The sequence below is a fragment of the Coregonus clupeaformis genome, chromosome 36 (assembly GCF_020615455.1).
Source record: "Coregonus clupeaformis isolate EN_2021a chromosome 36, ASM2061545v1, whole genome shotgun sequence".
Taxonomy (NCBI): Eukaryota; Metazoa; Chordata; class Actinopteri; order Salmoniformes; family Salmonidae; genus Coregonus; species Coregonus clupeaformis.
This window is the reverse complement of record NC_059227.1, coordinates 1,779,750-1,792,405: the sequence shown is the minus strand read 5'-3', so window position 1 is coordinate 1,792,405 and position 12,656 is coordinate 1,779,750. Positions and strand designations below refer to the sequence as shown.

Sequence of the window (12,656 nt, the reverse complement as noted above, 5' to 3'; positions counted from 1 at the left end):
TTGTCAAAGAAGTGTGGATCATCATCATTTGGACTGTATAGGTTAATGAGCCATATCTGTTTATGGTCCAATAACATATTTAAAATCATCCATCTACCTTGAGGATCTGTTTGGACAATTTGCACATTTGAATCAAAATTACTGTTAATTAATATCATTTTGAATTTCTTTACCCATGGGAGAAATATACACACACACACACACACACACACACACACACACAGAAACACTCATACACACTTAACCCCTTTCCCCACCAACAACCATAAACTCAGATGCTCAACAGTTGTTCCATCCCAGAGCCCAACTGTCACGATCGTCTGAAGAAGCGGACCAATACGCAGCGCGTGGAGTGAACATGATGACTTTATTTAATAAAGCAACCACGAAAAACAACAAATGACGATAGTGAAGTCCTCTGTAACACTGACAGAAACATGGAACAAAAACCCACAATACCCACGAGAAAACACACAGTATAAATATGGCTCCCAATCAGAGATAACGAGCCGACAGCTGTCACTCGTTACCTCCGATTGGGAGTCACCTGAATAATCACGAACAATCACCACACATAGAAATGAAACAACCAGAATACCCAACATAGAAATACACCCAAACAAGGAAAATGAACAACCCTGGCTCAATAATAAAGTCCATGGAGCCAGAGTGTCACAGTACCCACCCCTAAAGGTGCGCACTCCGGGCGCACCAGCATACAGTCTAGGGGAGGGTCTGGGTGGGCGTCTGTCCATGGTGGCGGTTCTGGTCCAGGTCGTGGTCCCCACCCCACCTTAGTCACTATCCGCTTCCGTAGCCCCCTCCACATGACCACCCCCAACTAAACCCACCTGGATTAAGGGGCGGCACCGGACTAAGGGGCAGCACCGGACTTAGAGGCAGCACCGGACTAAGGGGCAGCACCGGACTAAGGGGCAGCACCGGGCTAAGGGGCAGCACCGGGCTAAGGGGGCAGCACCGGGCTAAGGGGCAGCACCGGACTAAGGGGCAGCACCGACTAAAGGGCAGCACCGGGCTAAGGGACAGTACCTGACTAGCTGGCGGATCCTGGCTGGCTGGCTCAGGCGGATCCTGGCTGGACGGCTCTGGCAGATCCTGGCTGGCGGAAGGCTCTGGCTGATCCTGTCTGGCGGAAGGCTCTGGCTGATCCTGTCTGGCGGAAGGCTCTGGCTGATCCTGTCTGGCGGAAGGCTCTGGCTGATCCTGTCTGGCGGAAGGCTCTGGCTGATCCTGTCTGGCGGAAGGCTCTGGCTGATCCTGTCTGGCGGAAGGCTCTGGCTGATCCTGTCTGGCGGAAGGCTCTGGCTGATCCTGTCTGGCGGAAGGCTCTGGCTGATCCTGTCTGGCGGAAGGCTCTGGCTGATCCTGTCTGGCGGAGAGCTCTAGCGGCTCCCGGTCTGGCGGACGGCTCTGAAGGCTCATGGCAGACGGGCGGCTTTGCAGGCTCAGTACAGACGGGCAGTTCAGACGGCGTTGGGCAGACGGACAGTTCAGACGGCGTTGGGCAGACGGGCAGTTCAGGACGGCGTTGGGCAGACGGACAGTTCAGGCGCCGTTGGGCAGACGGGCAGTTCAGGCGCCGTTGGGCAGACGGGCAGTTCAGACGGCGTTGGGCAGACGGACAGTTCAGGCCCCGTTGGGCAGACGGCAGACTCTGGCCGTCTGAGGCGCACCGTAGGCCTGGTGCGTGGTGCCGGAACTGGAGTTACCGGGCTGAGGACACGCATCTCAGGGCTAGTGCGGGGAGAAGCAACAGGGCATGCTTGGCCCTGGGGACGCACCGTAGGCCTGATGCGTGGTGCCGGAACTGGAGGTACCGGGCTGAGGACACGCATCTCAGGGCTAGTGCGGGAAGCAGCAACAGGGCATGCTTGGCCCCTGGGGACGCACCGTAGGCCTGATGCGTGGTGCCGGAACTGGAGGTACCGGGCTGAGGACACGCATCTCAGGGCTAGTGCGGGAAGCAGCAACAGGGCATGCTTGGCCCTGGGGACGCACCGTAGGCCTGATGCGTGGTGCCGGAACTGGAGGTACCGGGCTGAGGACACGCATCTCAGGGCTAGTGCGGGAAGCAGCAACAGGGCATGCTTGGCCCTGGGGACGCACATAAGGGCTAGTGCGGAGAGCCGGAACAGGGCATGCTGGACCCTGGGGACTCACATTAAGCCTAGTGCGGAGAGCAGCAACAGGACGCACAGGACTCGGGAGACACACAGGAGGCTTGGGGCGTGGTGTAGGCACTGGTGGGAAAGGGCTGGCGACGCGCACCGTATCCCTGGTGCGAGTGGCCGGAACAGGCCGGGCTGGGCTGGCGAGCGCACCGTATCCCTGGTGCGAGTGGCCGGAACAGGCCGGGCCGGGCTGGCGAGCGCACCGTATCCTTGGTGCGAGGGGTCGTAACAGGCCGGACCGTACTGGAGGCACACACCACTGGCTCTACCCCCGGGAACTGGAACGGGCCGGACCGGACTGGATACACACCTCAGTCTCTCACGCCGTGCCTCTACATCTCCTTTCCCTACTTTGGCCAGTGACCCCCGTGAACCTGGTTGCCTCTTGAATTCGCCCCTTCTCTGCCTCCGTTAGCCCCGTCGTCCCAGCCATGTGCCCCCCCCAAAAAACTTTTTGGGGTTGCCTCTCGTCCTTCCAACGATGATGGCCCTGCTGACGCCGTTGCTCCTCTCTCGCCAGGGCCTTGATTTCCCCCCAAGGTCCCTTGCCCCCGAGCATGTCCTCCCAGGACCACGATTTGCCCACCTGGGCCATCGCCAGCCTCTCGAGCTCCTTACCAGGCGCTTCCTCCCATGTCCAGCTGTCTTGCTCCTGGACACGCTGCTTGGTCCTTCTATGGTGGGTTTTTCTGTCACGATCGTCTGAAGAAGCGGACCAATACGCAGCGCGTGGAGTGAACATGATGACTTTATTTAATAAAGCAACCACGAAAAACAACAAATGACGATAGTGAAGTCCTCTGTAACACTGACAGAAACATGGAACAAAAACCCACAATACCCACGAGAAAACACACAGTATAAATATGGCTCCCAATCAGAGATAACGAGCCGACAGCTGTCACTCGTTACCTCCGATTGGGAGTCACCTGAATAATCACGAACAATCACCACACATAGAAATGAAACAACCAGAATACCCAACATAGAAATACACCCAAACAAGGAAAATGAACAACCCTGGCTCAATAATAAAGTCCATGGAGCCAGAGTGTCACACCAACTCAAGAAAGGACTTGATTTACGAATGCATATACAGTTGCAGCAGTATGTGAAGCCATGCAAAATTGAGAAAAAACTGGCAAAAATTTTGATATTTTATTAACTATTGTCAAATCCTAGGTGATGGAGATCAGATACACCCCCTTCCCCTTAAACACAAACCCGCTGGTCCCCCGTTGTGACCATATTCCCAAGCATCTCTGTGCAGTCAGACATTTGATGATTTTGTGCCACAAGGGCCACAATATTATGCCCCCACTCTGAATGTCAGAGTGTGACCCCCTCCCCATGGGTTACTGCAGCTAGTGTTGCCAGCACTGCCACTACCTGGGTGGGGGCACCCCACCGGAATCCCCACCGGCTAGGTACAAGGTCGTCAAGGTTCTCATTAGCAGCTTTGAGAATTTCCTTGTATATTATGCTCTCCCATCAAGGGGCTTTGGCTTTGCAGGACCAACCCTGCTAGGCAGGCTCAGAATCTTGAAGGGGTGGTGCTGCTTTAGTAGGTCTCATCACATTCATCTTTCTGATTTGGCTGCGTATAGGCTACTTACAGTAGGCCCATAAAACAGATGAGAACTTCTCCTTAGTGTATGGGTCGCTCAGGTGGTGTCTAGGGTATAGGGTTGGGGACCATTCCATCATGATAGGACAATAAATAGATAGACTATATTCATAATTTATTTTTAAATGTATATTCCATATCTGCATAAAATTGAAAGCTCTCTCTCACAACCCCGCTCACAAACACACATGGGCTCTGGGATTTGCAACCCTTATCCTTTTTCACTCACTTAACTCCATACTTTTCCAAACACAAAAACACTCACCCCACATTCCATCACAATACATCCGCACATACCCACATACTGTGCCTTCTATGTCCTCTGTGTTTTATCTCTACCATGTTGATTGAGTACTTTTGTGTTCCAGTTCCTTATATTTGAAGATGTATTATTCACTAACTATCCTTTCTTCTAATGCCGTCTTATCAATTTATGAAATACTATAAATGGAAAGTCTAAAATTATTTTTTTTTCCAACATTCCCTATCTAGAATGGTATAGTGTAGTTGTAGTATATTTCTTTAAATTTTTTATTGCTTTTCTATATACACTGCTCAAAAAAATAAAGGGAACACTACAATAACACATCCTAGATCTGAATGAATGAAATAATCATATTAAATAATTTTCTCTTTACATAGTTGAATGTGCTGACAACAAAATCACACAAAAATTATCAATGGAAATCAAATGTATCAACCCATGGAGGTCTGGATTTGGAGTCACCCTCAAAATGAAAGTGGAAAACCACACTACAGGCTGATCCAACTTTGATGTAATGTCCTTAAAACAAGTCAAAATGAGGCTCAGTAGTGTGTGTGGCCTCCACGTGCCTGTATGATCTCCCTACAACGCCTGGGCATGCTCCTGATGAGGTGGCGGATGGTCTCCTGAGGGATCTCCTCCCAGACCTGGACTAAAGCATCCGCCAACTCATGGACAGTCTGTGGTGCAACGTGGCGTTGGTGGATGGAGCGAGACATGATGTCCCAGATGTGCTCAATTGGATTCAGGTCTGGGGAACGGGCGGGTCAGTCCATAGCATCAATGCCTTCCTCTTGCAGGAACTGCTGACACACTCCAGCCACATGAGGTCTAGCATTGTCTTGCATTAGGAGGAACCCAGGGCCAACCGCACCAGCATATGGTCTCACAAGGGGTCTGTGGATCTCATCTCGGTACCTAATGGCAGTCAGGCTACCTCTGGCGAGCACATGGAGGGCTGTGCGGCCCCCCAAAGAAATGCCACCCCACACCATGACTGACCCACCGCCAAACCGGTCATGCTGGAGGATGTTGCAAGCAGCAGAACGTTCTCCACGGCGTCTCCAGACTCTGTCACATCTGTCACGTGCTCAGTGTGAACCTGCTTTCATCTGTGAAGAGCACAGGGCGCCAGTGGCGAATTTGCCAATCTTGGTGTTCTCTGGCAAATGCCAAATGTCCTGCACGGTGTTGGGCTGTAAGCACAACCCCCACCTGTGGACGTCGGGCCCTCATACCACCCTCATGGAGTCTGTTTCTGACCGTTTGAGCAGACACATGCACATTTGTGGCCTGCTGGAGGTCATTTTGCAGGGCTCTGGCAGTGCTCCTCCTGCTCCTCCTTGCACAAAGGCGGAGGTAGCAGTCCTGCTGCTGGGTTGTTGCCCTCCTACGGCCTCCTCCACGTCTCCTGATGTACTGGCCTGTCTCCTGGTAGCGCCTCCATGCTCTGGACACTACGCTGACAGACACAGCAAACCTTCTTGCCACAGCTCGCATTGATGTGCCATCCTGGATGAGCTGCACTACCTGAGCCACTTGTGTGGGTTGTAGACTCCGTCTTATGCTACCACTAGAGTGAAAGCACCGCCAGCATTCAAAAGTGACCAAAACATCAGCCAGGAAGCATAGGAACTGAGAAGTGGTCTGTGGTCACCACTTGCAAAACCAGTCCTTTATTGGGGGTGTCTTGCTAATTGCCTATAATTTCCACCTGTTGTCTATTCCATTTGCACAACAGCATGTGAAATGTATTGTCAATCAGTGTTGCTTCCTAAGTGGACAGTTTAATTTCACAGAAGTTTGATTGACTTGGAGTCACATTGTGTTGTTTAAGTGTTCCCTTTATTTTTTTGAGCAGTGTATTTTTTTATTACAATCCCTACCATGGCTAGTATTGGATGATCCATTATTCGACTCCTCTATGGGAACTTTGTAATATTTAGAAAAGCCATGGAGTTGTCTTTGTGTCTCGGAACATTTGGTTATCAATATACAGTTTATCGACTACGAGAGCTACACGTTTCCCTTTTAATCTATTCTTCTTGAAGATTGGGTACAGACCTTTGTGCCGTTCTGCAATTTCCTTCGGAAACTGATCATTCATGCCAATTTTGGTGCCAGCAAGTCTTTTACCCAGGCTTTTAACCACTTTTGTATCTTTAAAGAAAGCAAATTTGGCTCGATTGGGCGCTCATGTCTCTGTCCTCTCTGTCCGAAACTGTGTACACGTTCTAGTTGGCTTTTGTTGACAGCTTCGCATGGGATCTGAAGCGCTGTTAGGAGGAACTCAATCACTCCACCCTCAGGAACTTCTCCTTCTTTCTCTTGGATACCAGTAAGTACCAGATTTTCTCTCATGGATCTAGTCTGTATGTCAAGTAAGGCTTCTCTCAGAAAGATGTTCTCCTTTTTAAGTTCATTAACGTCAGTTTCAATCTGATTGACTGTCCCTTTTAGCTTGTTTATTTCTTTCTCCAATGTCACAGCTTTTTCGTCACTCATCTCGAGGCTTGCCTTCAACTCCTTTATATGTTTACTGACTAATTCAAGTATGCCCAGTTTGTCATTTATGGATTTTAACAGATCGGTTTCCACCCTTACCATTCCCGGTTGTGAAAAGCTCAAATTGTCTGTGTCCTTCGAGGAGTCACGTTTTCTTTTGGGGATTGGTTCTCCTTTTTTACTCTCTGTCATGTTTGGGTGTTGCTTGTTTTTGTAATATTTGTTGATACATTTCTCTAGCCTTATGATTTGTTTTGTGTTGTTATCCAGATTGAAGGTTATAGCCACCAGTTTGTGAGGTGCTAATATTTAGTCTAACTTACTGATATTGAATATTACGTTTTTATCTTGAGGTGATCTACCCTGCTGTGTTCAGTCCGCCATCTTTTTTCTTCCTGCCTCCAGGTAGATGTTGCCCTTAGGCACAGATCTCGGATCAGCTTGCCCACCCCAAATCCTAACCTTTACTATTATAGAGGAAAATAAAAACTGACCTTAGGGGCAAGTTCATCCTATTCTCAAAGGCTGCTCCAAATAGAATCTCCCCTTTCGTTTTAAGCCTATGGTCCAATGGTTTCTGATGATTAAACGATTCATTTCCAAGTGATATGGTAACTGAGTTCCTATTTAAATAATCTTAGTGGAATATTAACTTAGAAGCAAGGCTATGTAGTCCCAGGCCTGTACTAACTGTAGTAGTTAAGAATGCTTTTTAAGTTTTAGCACTGATTGCAAGGACAAATCTGCAGCTATTATTAGGCTTACTTGACATTTGCCAGCATTACCGAGATGCCATATCCAATCTGTGCCTTTCCCTTATTACGGTTTCATTTTATTTGTCTTCAAAATTAAAATCTATTTGTAAACATGTACTGCACAGTGCACACAGATAACACACTTTCTATTGCAAGAAAAAAAATGAATTTAATCTAGCAAAAAATAACAGTTGCTAAATATAGATGTGATAGGAAGAGAAGCATCTTGTTATTTTTGAGAAGGAGAGGACGTTAGAGATGCTAAGATAATTGCTTGTGAGCTCTGAAAGTTAGATAATTCCTTGTGGGGTTTTTCGCAACATGAAAGTGGACACATTCAAACGCAAAACGCTGATTCATGGATGTGTGTGTCTCGCAGTGGTAAAGAAAGCTGTGGTTGCTTCTCTGCCAAAATGAGACTCCTATTGTACATGATCACTCAGCAAAGGAGAGTGCGCTATTTGGGACTTCTGTCTGTGGTGTGCTACCACTTTGTGCACCCCCGTTAACTGGTGCCATTAGGACGTTTTTTTTTAAAAACAGGAGAACACTTTCTAGGGTTTCAGTAGATTTTTTCAAAACCAGACACACTGTCGCTTTCCTCCAATTTTTCTCATGACAGGCTGGGGTGTTGTAACCTCCGGATGGGTGCACTCATGAAAAAGATGAAGAGAGCGAGGGAGGAAGGAGAGAGGGAGACCTTGGGAGCGATTAGCTCTGACTAATGTTGCTGCTGCTGCTGTATGGAGCGCAGGCAGAACAGGCAGCAGGAGTGAGGTGCCTGGAGAGTCAGTGATGCTGAGCCTAAAGAGTTCACTTTTCCCTCAGATGGCAGCGGGCCAAAGGACAGCCCAACTACAGCCAACCTCCCTGGATATACTGAGTAACCACATTTAACCACAGTCATCGATAGAAATTATATTGTCACTGTCAACAACCCGTAGCTATGGAAAAAAGTTAGCAATGCACAATAATCACATGAAAAACACAAACGTGCATTTGTTCAATGTATAACCCTGCTGTAGAATAGTCATAATACACTTAGTAGTCTCGTTATGACAAAATAACTTTTCTTTACAAAGTGTGTTGAGGGCATTTATCTGTCAAGAAATAACTGTTGGCATAACTATTTTCTGGTTAAATGTTTTATTCAAATTATTCTTAGACAAATTGCATTAAATAAAAATATTAATTGAAATTCACACCTAAAAACAACATGTCTCTGCATTGAACCATGTCCCTGGCACCATCAGGGAGACTTTGTCTGTGTGTGTATTAGTGTATTAGGGAAAGGGACTGACTGGTATGTACAAAGCCAACAGCAGAGCAAACCGTAATGGACCTTGGCTGGGTGACAGGCACACTCAGAGACAGAGTCCACACTGACTCTAACAGTTAAGGGGAGGGAAGGGCATTTTCATTTGCAAAGCCTTGATCAAATTATGCTGTGTGTGCAGAGTGCTGAATATAAATGTATAGTGGCTACAAATTCTTTCTACAACAACTAGCCTACATGGAGAAGGTTTTCCTCATCAGTATTGTTTGCATGATGTTGTGTTGTGTCATATATTCTATATTTTCACTGAATACCAATACAGGTATTAAATCCAAACAAATCCTGATTATTTTAAACACATGCCAGTGCACAACAACAGGTCTTGAAGGACAAGCTGCCTTGACACTCACTTAAACAATGTTTGTTTCTTTCCTCCCCTCTCCTCTCCTCTCCTCCTCTATAAAGGGGGTAAACAACACATGTGCACTCTGACACCTTTCCCTACTTGACAGACAGAGAGGGTACTGGGAACATAGAAACACCGCCATATATTCAGGGGGAATATCATTAGCCTGCACTCGCTACTGCCGCCTCTGCTTTCTGCTCGGGTTGACAGAAGTGTGTGTTTGTGTGTGTGTTTGTCAGAATGTGTATATCTCTGTGTTGTGTTATTGACTCCACACAAAAGTCTGAGTTAATGTGTTTTAAGAAGAGTCCCCAAATGCACGCTCTCAAACTCCAACCCACACAACTCCTAAACTCATTGGTCAACTGTAAGTGCTGCTATTGTGAATTGGTACGTCAGCACAATAACTGTTCGTCGGGAGTTTCATGAAATGGGTTTCCATGGCCGAGCAGCCGCACACAAGCCTAAGGTGTGGAAGAACTTGACTGGCCTGCACAGATCCCTGACCTCAACTACATCGAACACCTTTGGGATGAATTGGAACGCTGACTGCGACCCAGGCCTAATCGTCCAACATCAGTGGCCAATATCAATATCAATGCCCATGATTTTGGAATAAGATGTTTGATGAGCAGGTGTCCAAATACTTTTGGTAATGGATTATATGTCATAGGGATAGAGAGAGGAGGGGGGGAAAGAAAGACAGAGTGGAGAGAGGAGTGGAATGAGGATGTTGGGGTAAATTATCTGAGGAGTGGCTGTGTAGATCTGGAATGTGCGTGCGTGTGTGTGTGTGTGTGTCTGTGTGAAGGAGATAGATAGATAGAGCGAGAGAGAGAGAGAGAGAGAGAGAGAGAGAGAGAGAGAGAGAGAGAGAGAGAGAGAGAGAGAGAGAGAGAGAGAGAGAGAGAGAGAGAGAGAGAGAGAGAGAGAGAGAGAGAGAGAGAGAGAGAGAGAGAGAGAGAGAGAGAGATGGAAAGATACTGAGAGAGGATGATATACTGTAGCAAAAAGGGGTGAGATAAAGAGATGTGGGGAGAAAGATAGACATATTCTAGGGAGCTACTAGTAGATGGAGACAGAGAGGGAGACATAACCCACACCTCCCGCCATCTGACTCCAGCATCTGCTAAATCTGCAATAGTCCCGTGTAGCTCAGTTGGTAGAGCATGGCGTTTGCAATGCCAGGGTTGTAGGTTCGATTCCCACGGGGGGCCAGTATGAAAATGTATGCACTCACTAAAAAACTGCAAGTCCCTCTGGATAAGAGCGTCTGCTAAATGACTAAAATGTAAATGTAGTTAAACACCATTACTGAGGATTTATGTGGGTCTGAGCGAGCGACCAGTGTAAGTCCAGACAGACTCACTCCACAGCAAAGCAGCAGCCTGTACAGATAAATTGTCTGCCAGAGGGTATAGCGCTCTACAGACAGGTAAATAAACACAGAGAGAGTGTAAATGAAAGTCTTGACAGGAGGGCAACACAACGACCCCCTCCCTTTAAGGTACTTACATCTCCATATTGTCTCCTTCTAGAACAGTCTGGACCGGTAAGTAGCCCAAGCGGGGGTGCTTGGCAAAGTACTTCTTGGAGCGGAACTTGTTTTTCAGCACCTTGGTGAAATCACGCATGTCCTCACCTGAAGTGGTCTGGAAGAGAGAGAGAGAGGACAAAGATTGTATGAAGGAGATGAGGAAGTGTGTGTTAAATGTATGTTGTTGTTTTTTTTTTATCTGGCTGTGTGCCTCATTAATGAGTTAATTAGCAACCACATTTTCTCAGAGAGTGGTGATTTCTCCTTTGCCAGCAAAAGACATGGTGCCCTGACCTGAAGAGAAACTCTTCTGCTGTGCTGAACATTCGGAGGACCACTAGGGAGATTTAACTTCTGCAAACACACACACACACAAGCCTGCCAGAGTGGGATACCAGTCGGTATTTCCAACATGAGATACCAAAAATATTTTAGGGCTACACTGGAGTGGAATCGCCCCATGTCAATCTTTAGATCCTAAATCAGGTTATGTGCCGAGGCATCTGCTGTGCTTCAGTATTAATATGTACTTTATCTGTTTTTGGAGACATAACAGTAACATTTAACGTGTTTGTTTCTGTGGGAGAGAGGGTGCTGTAAGTGTGTTAATGTTGGTTTTGAGTGGGGCTATTCTCTGAGGAAACACGTTTTATTTCATACAATAAAGGAGTATCTCTATTCAAGAGATGGCATCAAACAGTGGTAGAAAAAGTACTCAATTGTCATACTTGAGTAAAAGTAAAGATACCTTAATAGAAAATGACTCAAGTAAAAGTGAGTCACCCAATAAAATACTACTTCAGTAAAAGTCTAAAAGTATCTGGTTTTAAATATACTTAACTATCAAAAGCAAAAGCTATAATTCCTTATATTAACAAATCAGACGGTACTATATATACAGTACCAGTCAAAAGTTTGGACAAACCTACTGATTCAAAGGTTTTTCTTTCTTTTTACTATTTTCTACACTGTAGAATAAAAGTGAAGACATCAAAACTATGTAATAACACATATGGAATCATGTAGTAACCAAAAAAGTGTTAAACAAATCAAAATGTATTTAACAGTTGAGATTCTTCAAATAGCCACCGTTTGCCTTGATGACAGCTTTGCACACTCTGCGCTCCGGGCTCCTGAAGTTGATGTAGGTGGCATGACAAGTTTCAGAACTAGTGATTTGTAGAATAAGGTGGCACAGAGGTACCTGTGTGTGTGTGTGTGTGTGTGTGTTCCTCACAGGCGTGCAGTACTCCACCATGGGGTAGTTGAGCTTGTGGCCTTTGGCAGTTCGTCCAGAGAAGAAGCAACTCTGACACACATCATAGTTAAAGTGCTTCAGACTGCGATACCTAGGGAGGGAGGGAGGGAGGAGAGAGGATTGAGAGAGAGAGAGAGAGAGAGAGAGAGAGAGAGAGAGAGAGAGAGAGAGAGAGAGAGAGAGAGAGAGAGAGAGAGAGAGAGAGAGAGAGAGAGAGAGAGAGAGAGAGAGAGAGAGAGAGAGAGAGAGAGAGAGAGAGAGAGAGAGAGAAAGAGAGAGAGAGAGAGGGGGGAGAAGTGTAGGAAAACAAGACAATAAGAGTGATGATTCCGTCAAACAGTTTCCTCCATTTCCCAATCTTCTTCTTTCATGTGTCTTGCATACGTGCATGTGTGTGTGTTCTGTTATGCTCTCATCTTGGCTATTCCAGGGCCTCCCAGGGAGCTACCGATTTTCTGTCATCACTTTCTCTCTCCAATTCCACTGCTAAGATCAAAATGAATCACCTGCAGCTCTATCCCAAAACACCTTTTCATTGTACTCAAATCAGAATATATAAGACATTCGTAAGACAACTGTAAATTGAGATGGGCCAAATTCAGGCGATATATAAGAAGTCTTCCATCCCTCTGCCTCTCTCTCTCCTCTACCACAGCCAAGGTGATCTGAGTGATGACAGAGCCCATAGCGATACATCAGACAGTAGAGCACAGAACACCCCACGTCCCACTACACAGCAACATGCAGCGTGTTACTACACAAACATATTTTCATTAGCCTTGACACAGACGGCCACTAATTAATGACTCTATGGGATCCATATTTCTACTTTGTA

General features: G+C 46.8%; 1 protein-coding gene across 2 annotated transcripts in view; it reads right to left on the bottom strand.

Moving 5' to 3' along the window:
- Window positions 1-12,656, bottom strand: part of LOC121552410 (utrophin-like) — a 204,582-nt gene that overhangs the window by 47,873 nt on the left and 144,053 nt on the right. For both annotated transcript variants that reach the window (XM_041865328.1, XM_041865329.2), the window contains exons 15-16: window positions 11,801-11,912; window positions 10,542-10,678 (exon numbers count right to left, since the gene is read on the bottom strand). In XM_041865328.1, coding sequence (XP_041721262.1) covers window positions 10,542-10,678; window positions 11,801-11,912 — 249 coding nt within the window. The remainder of the gene's footprint in view (window positions 1-10,541; window positions 10,679-11,800; window positions 11,913-12,656) is intronic.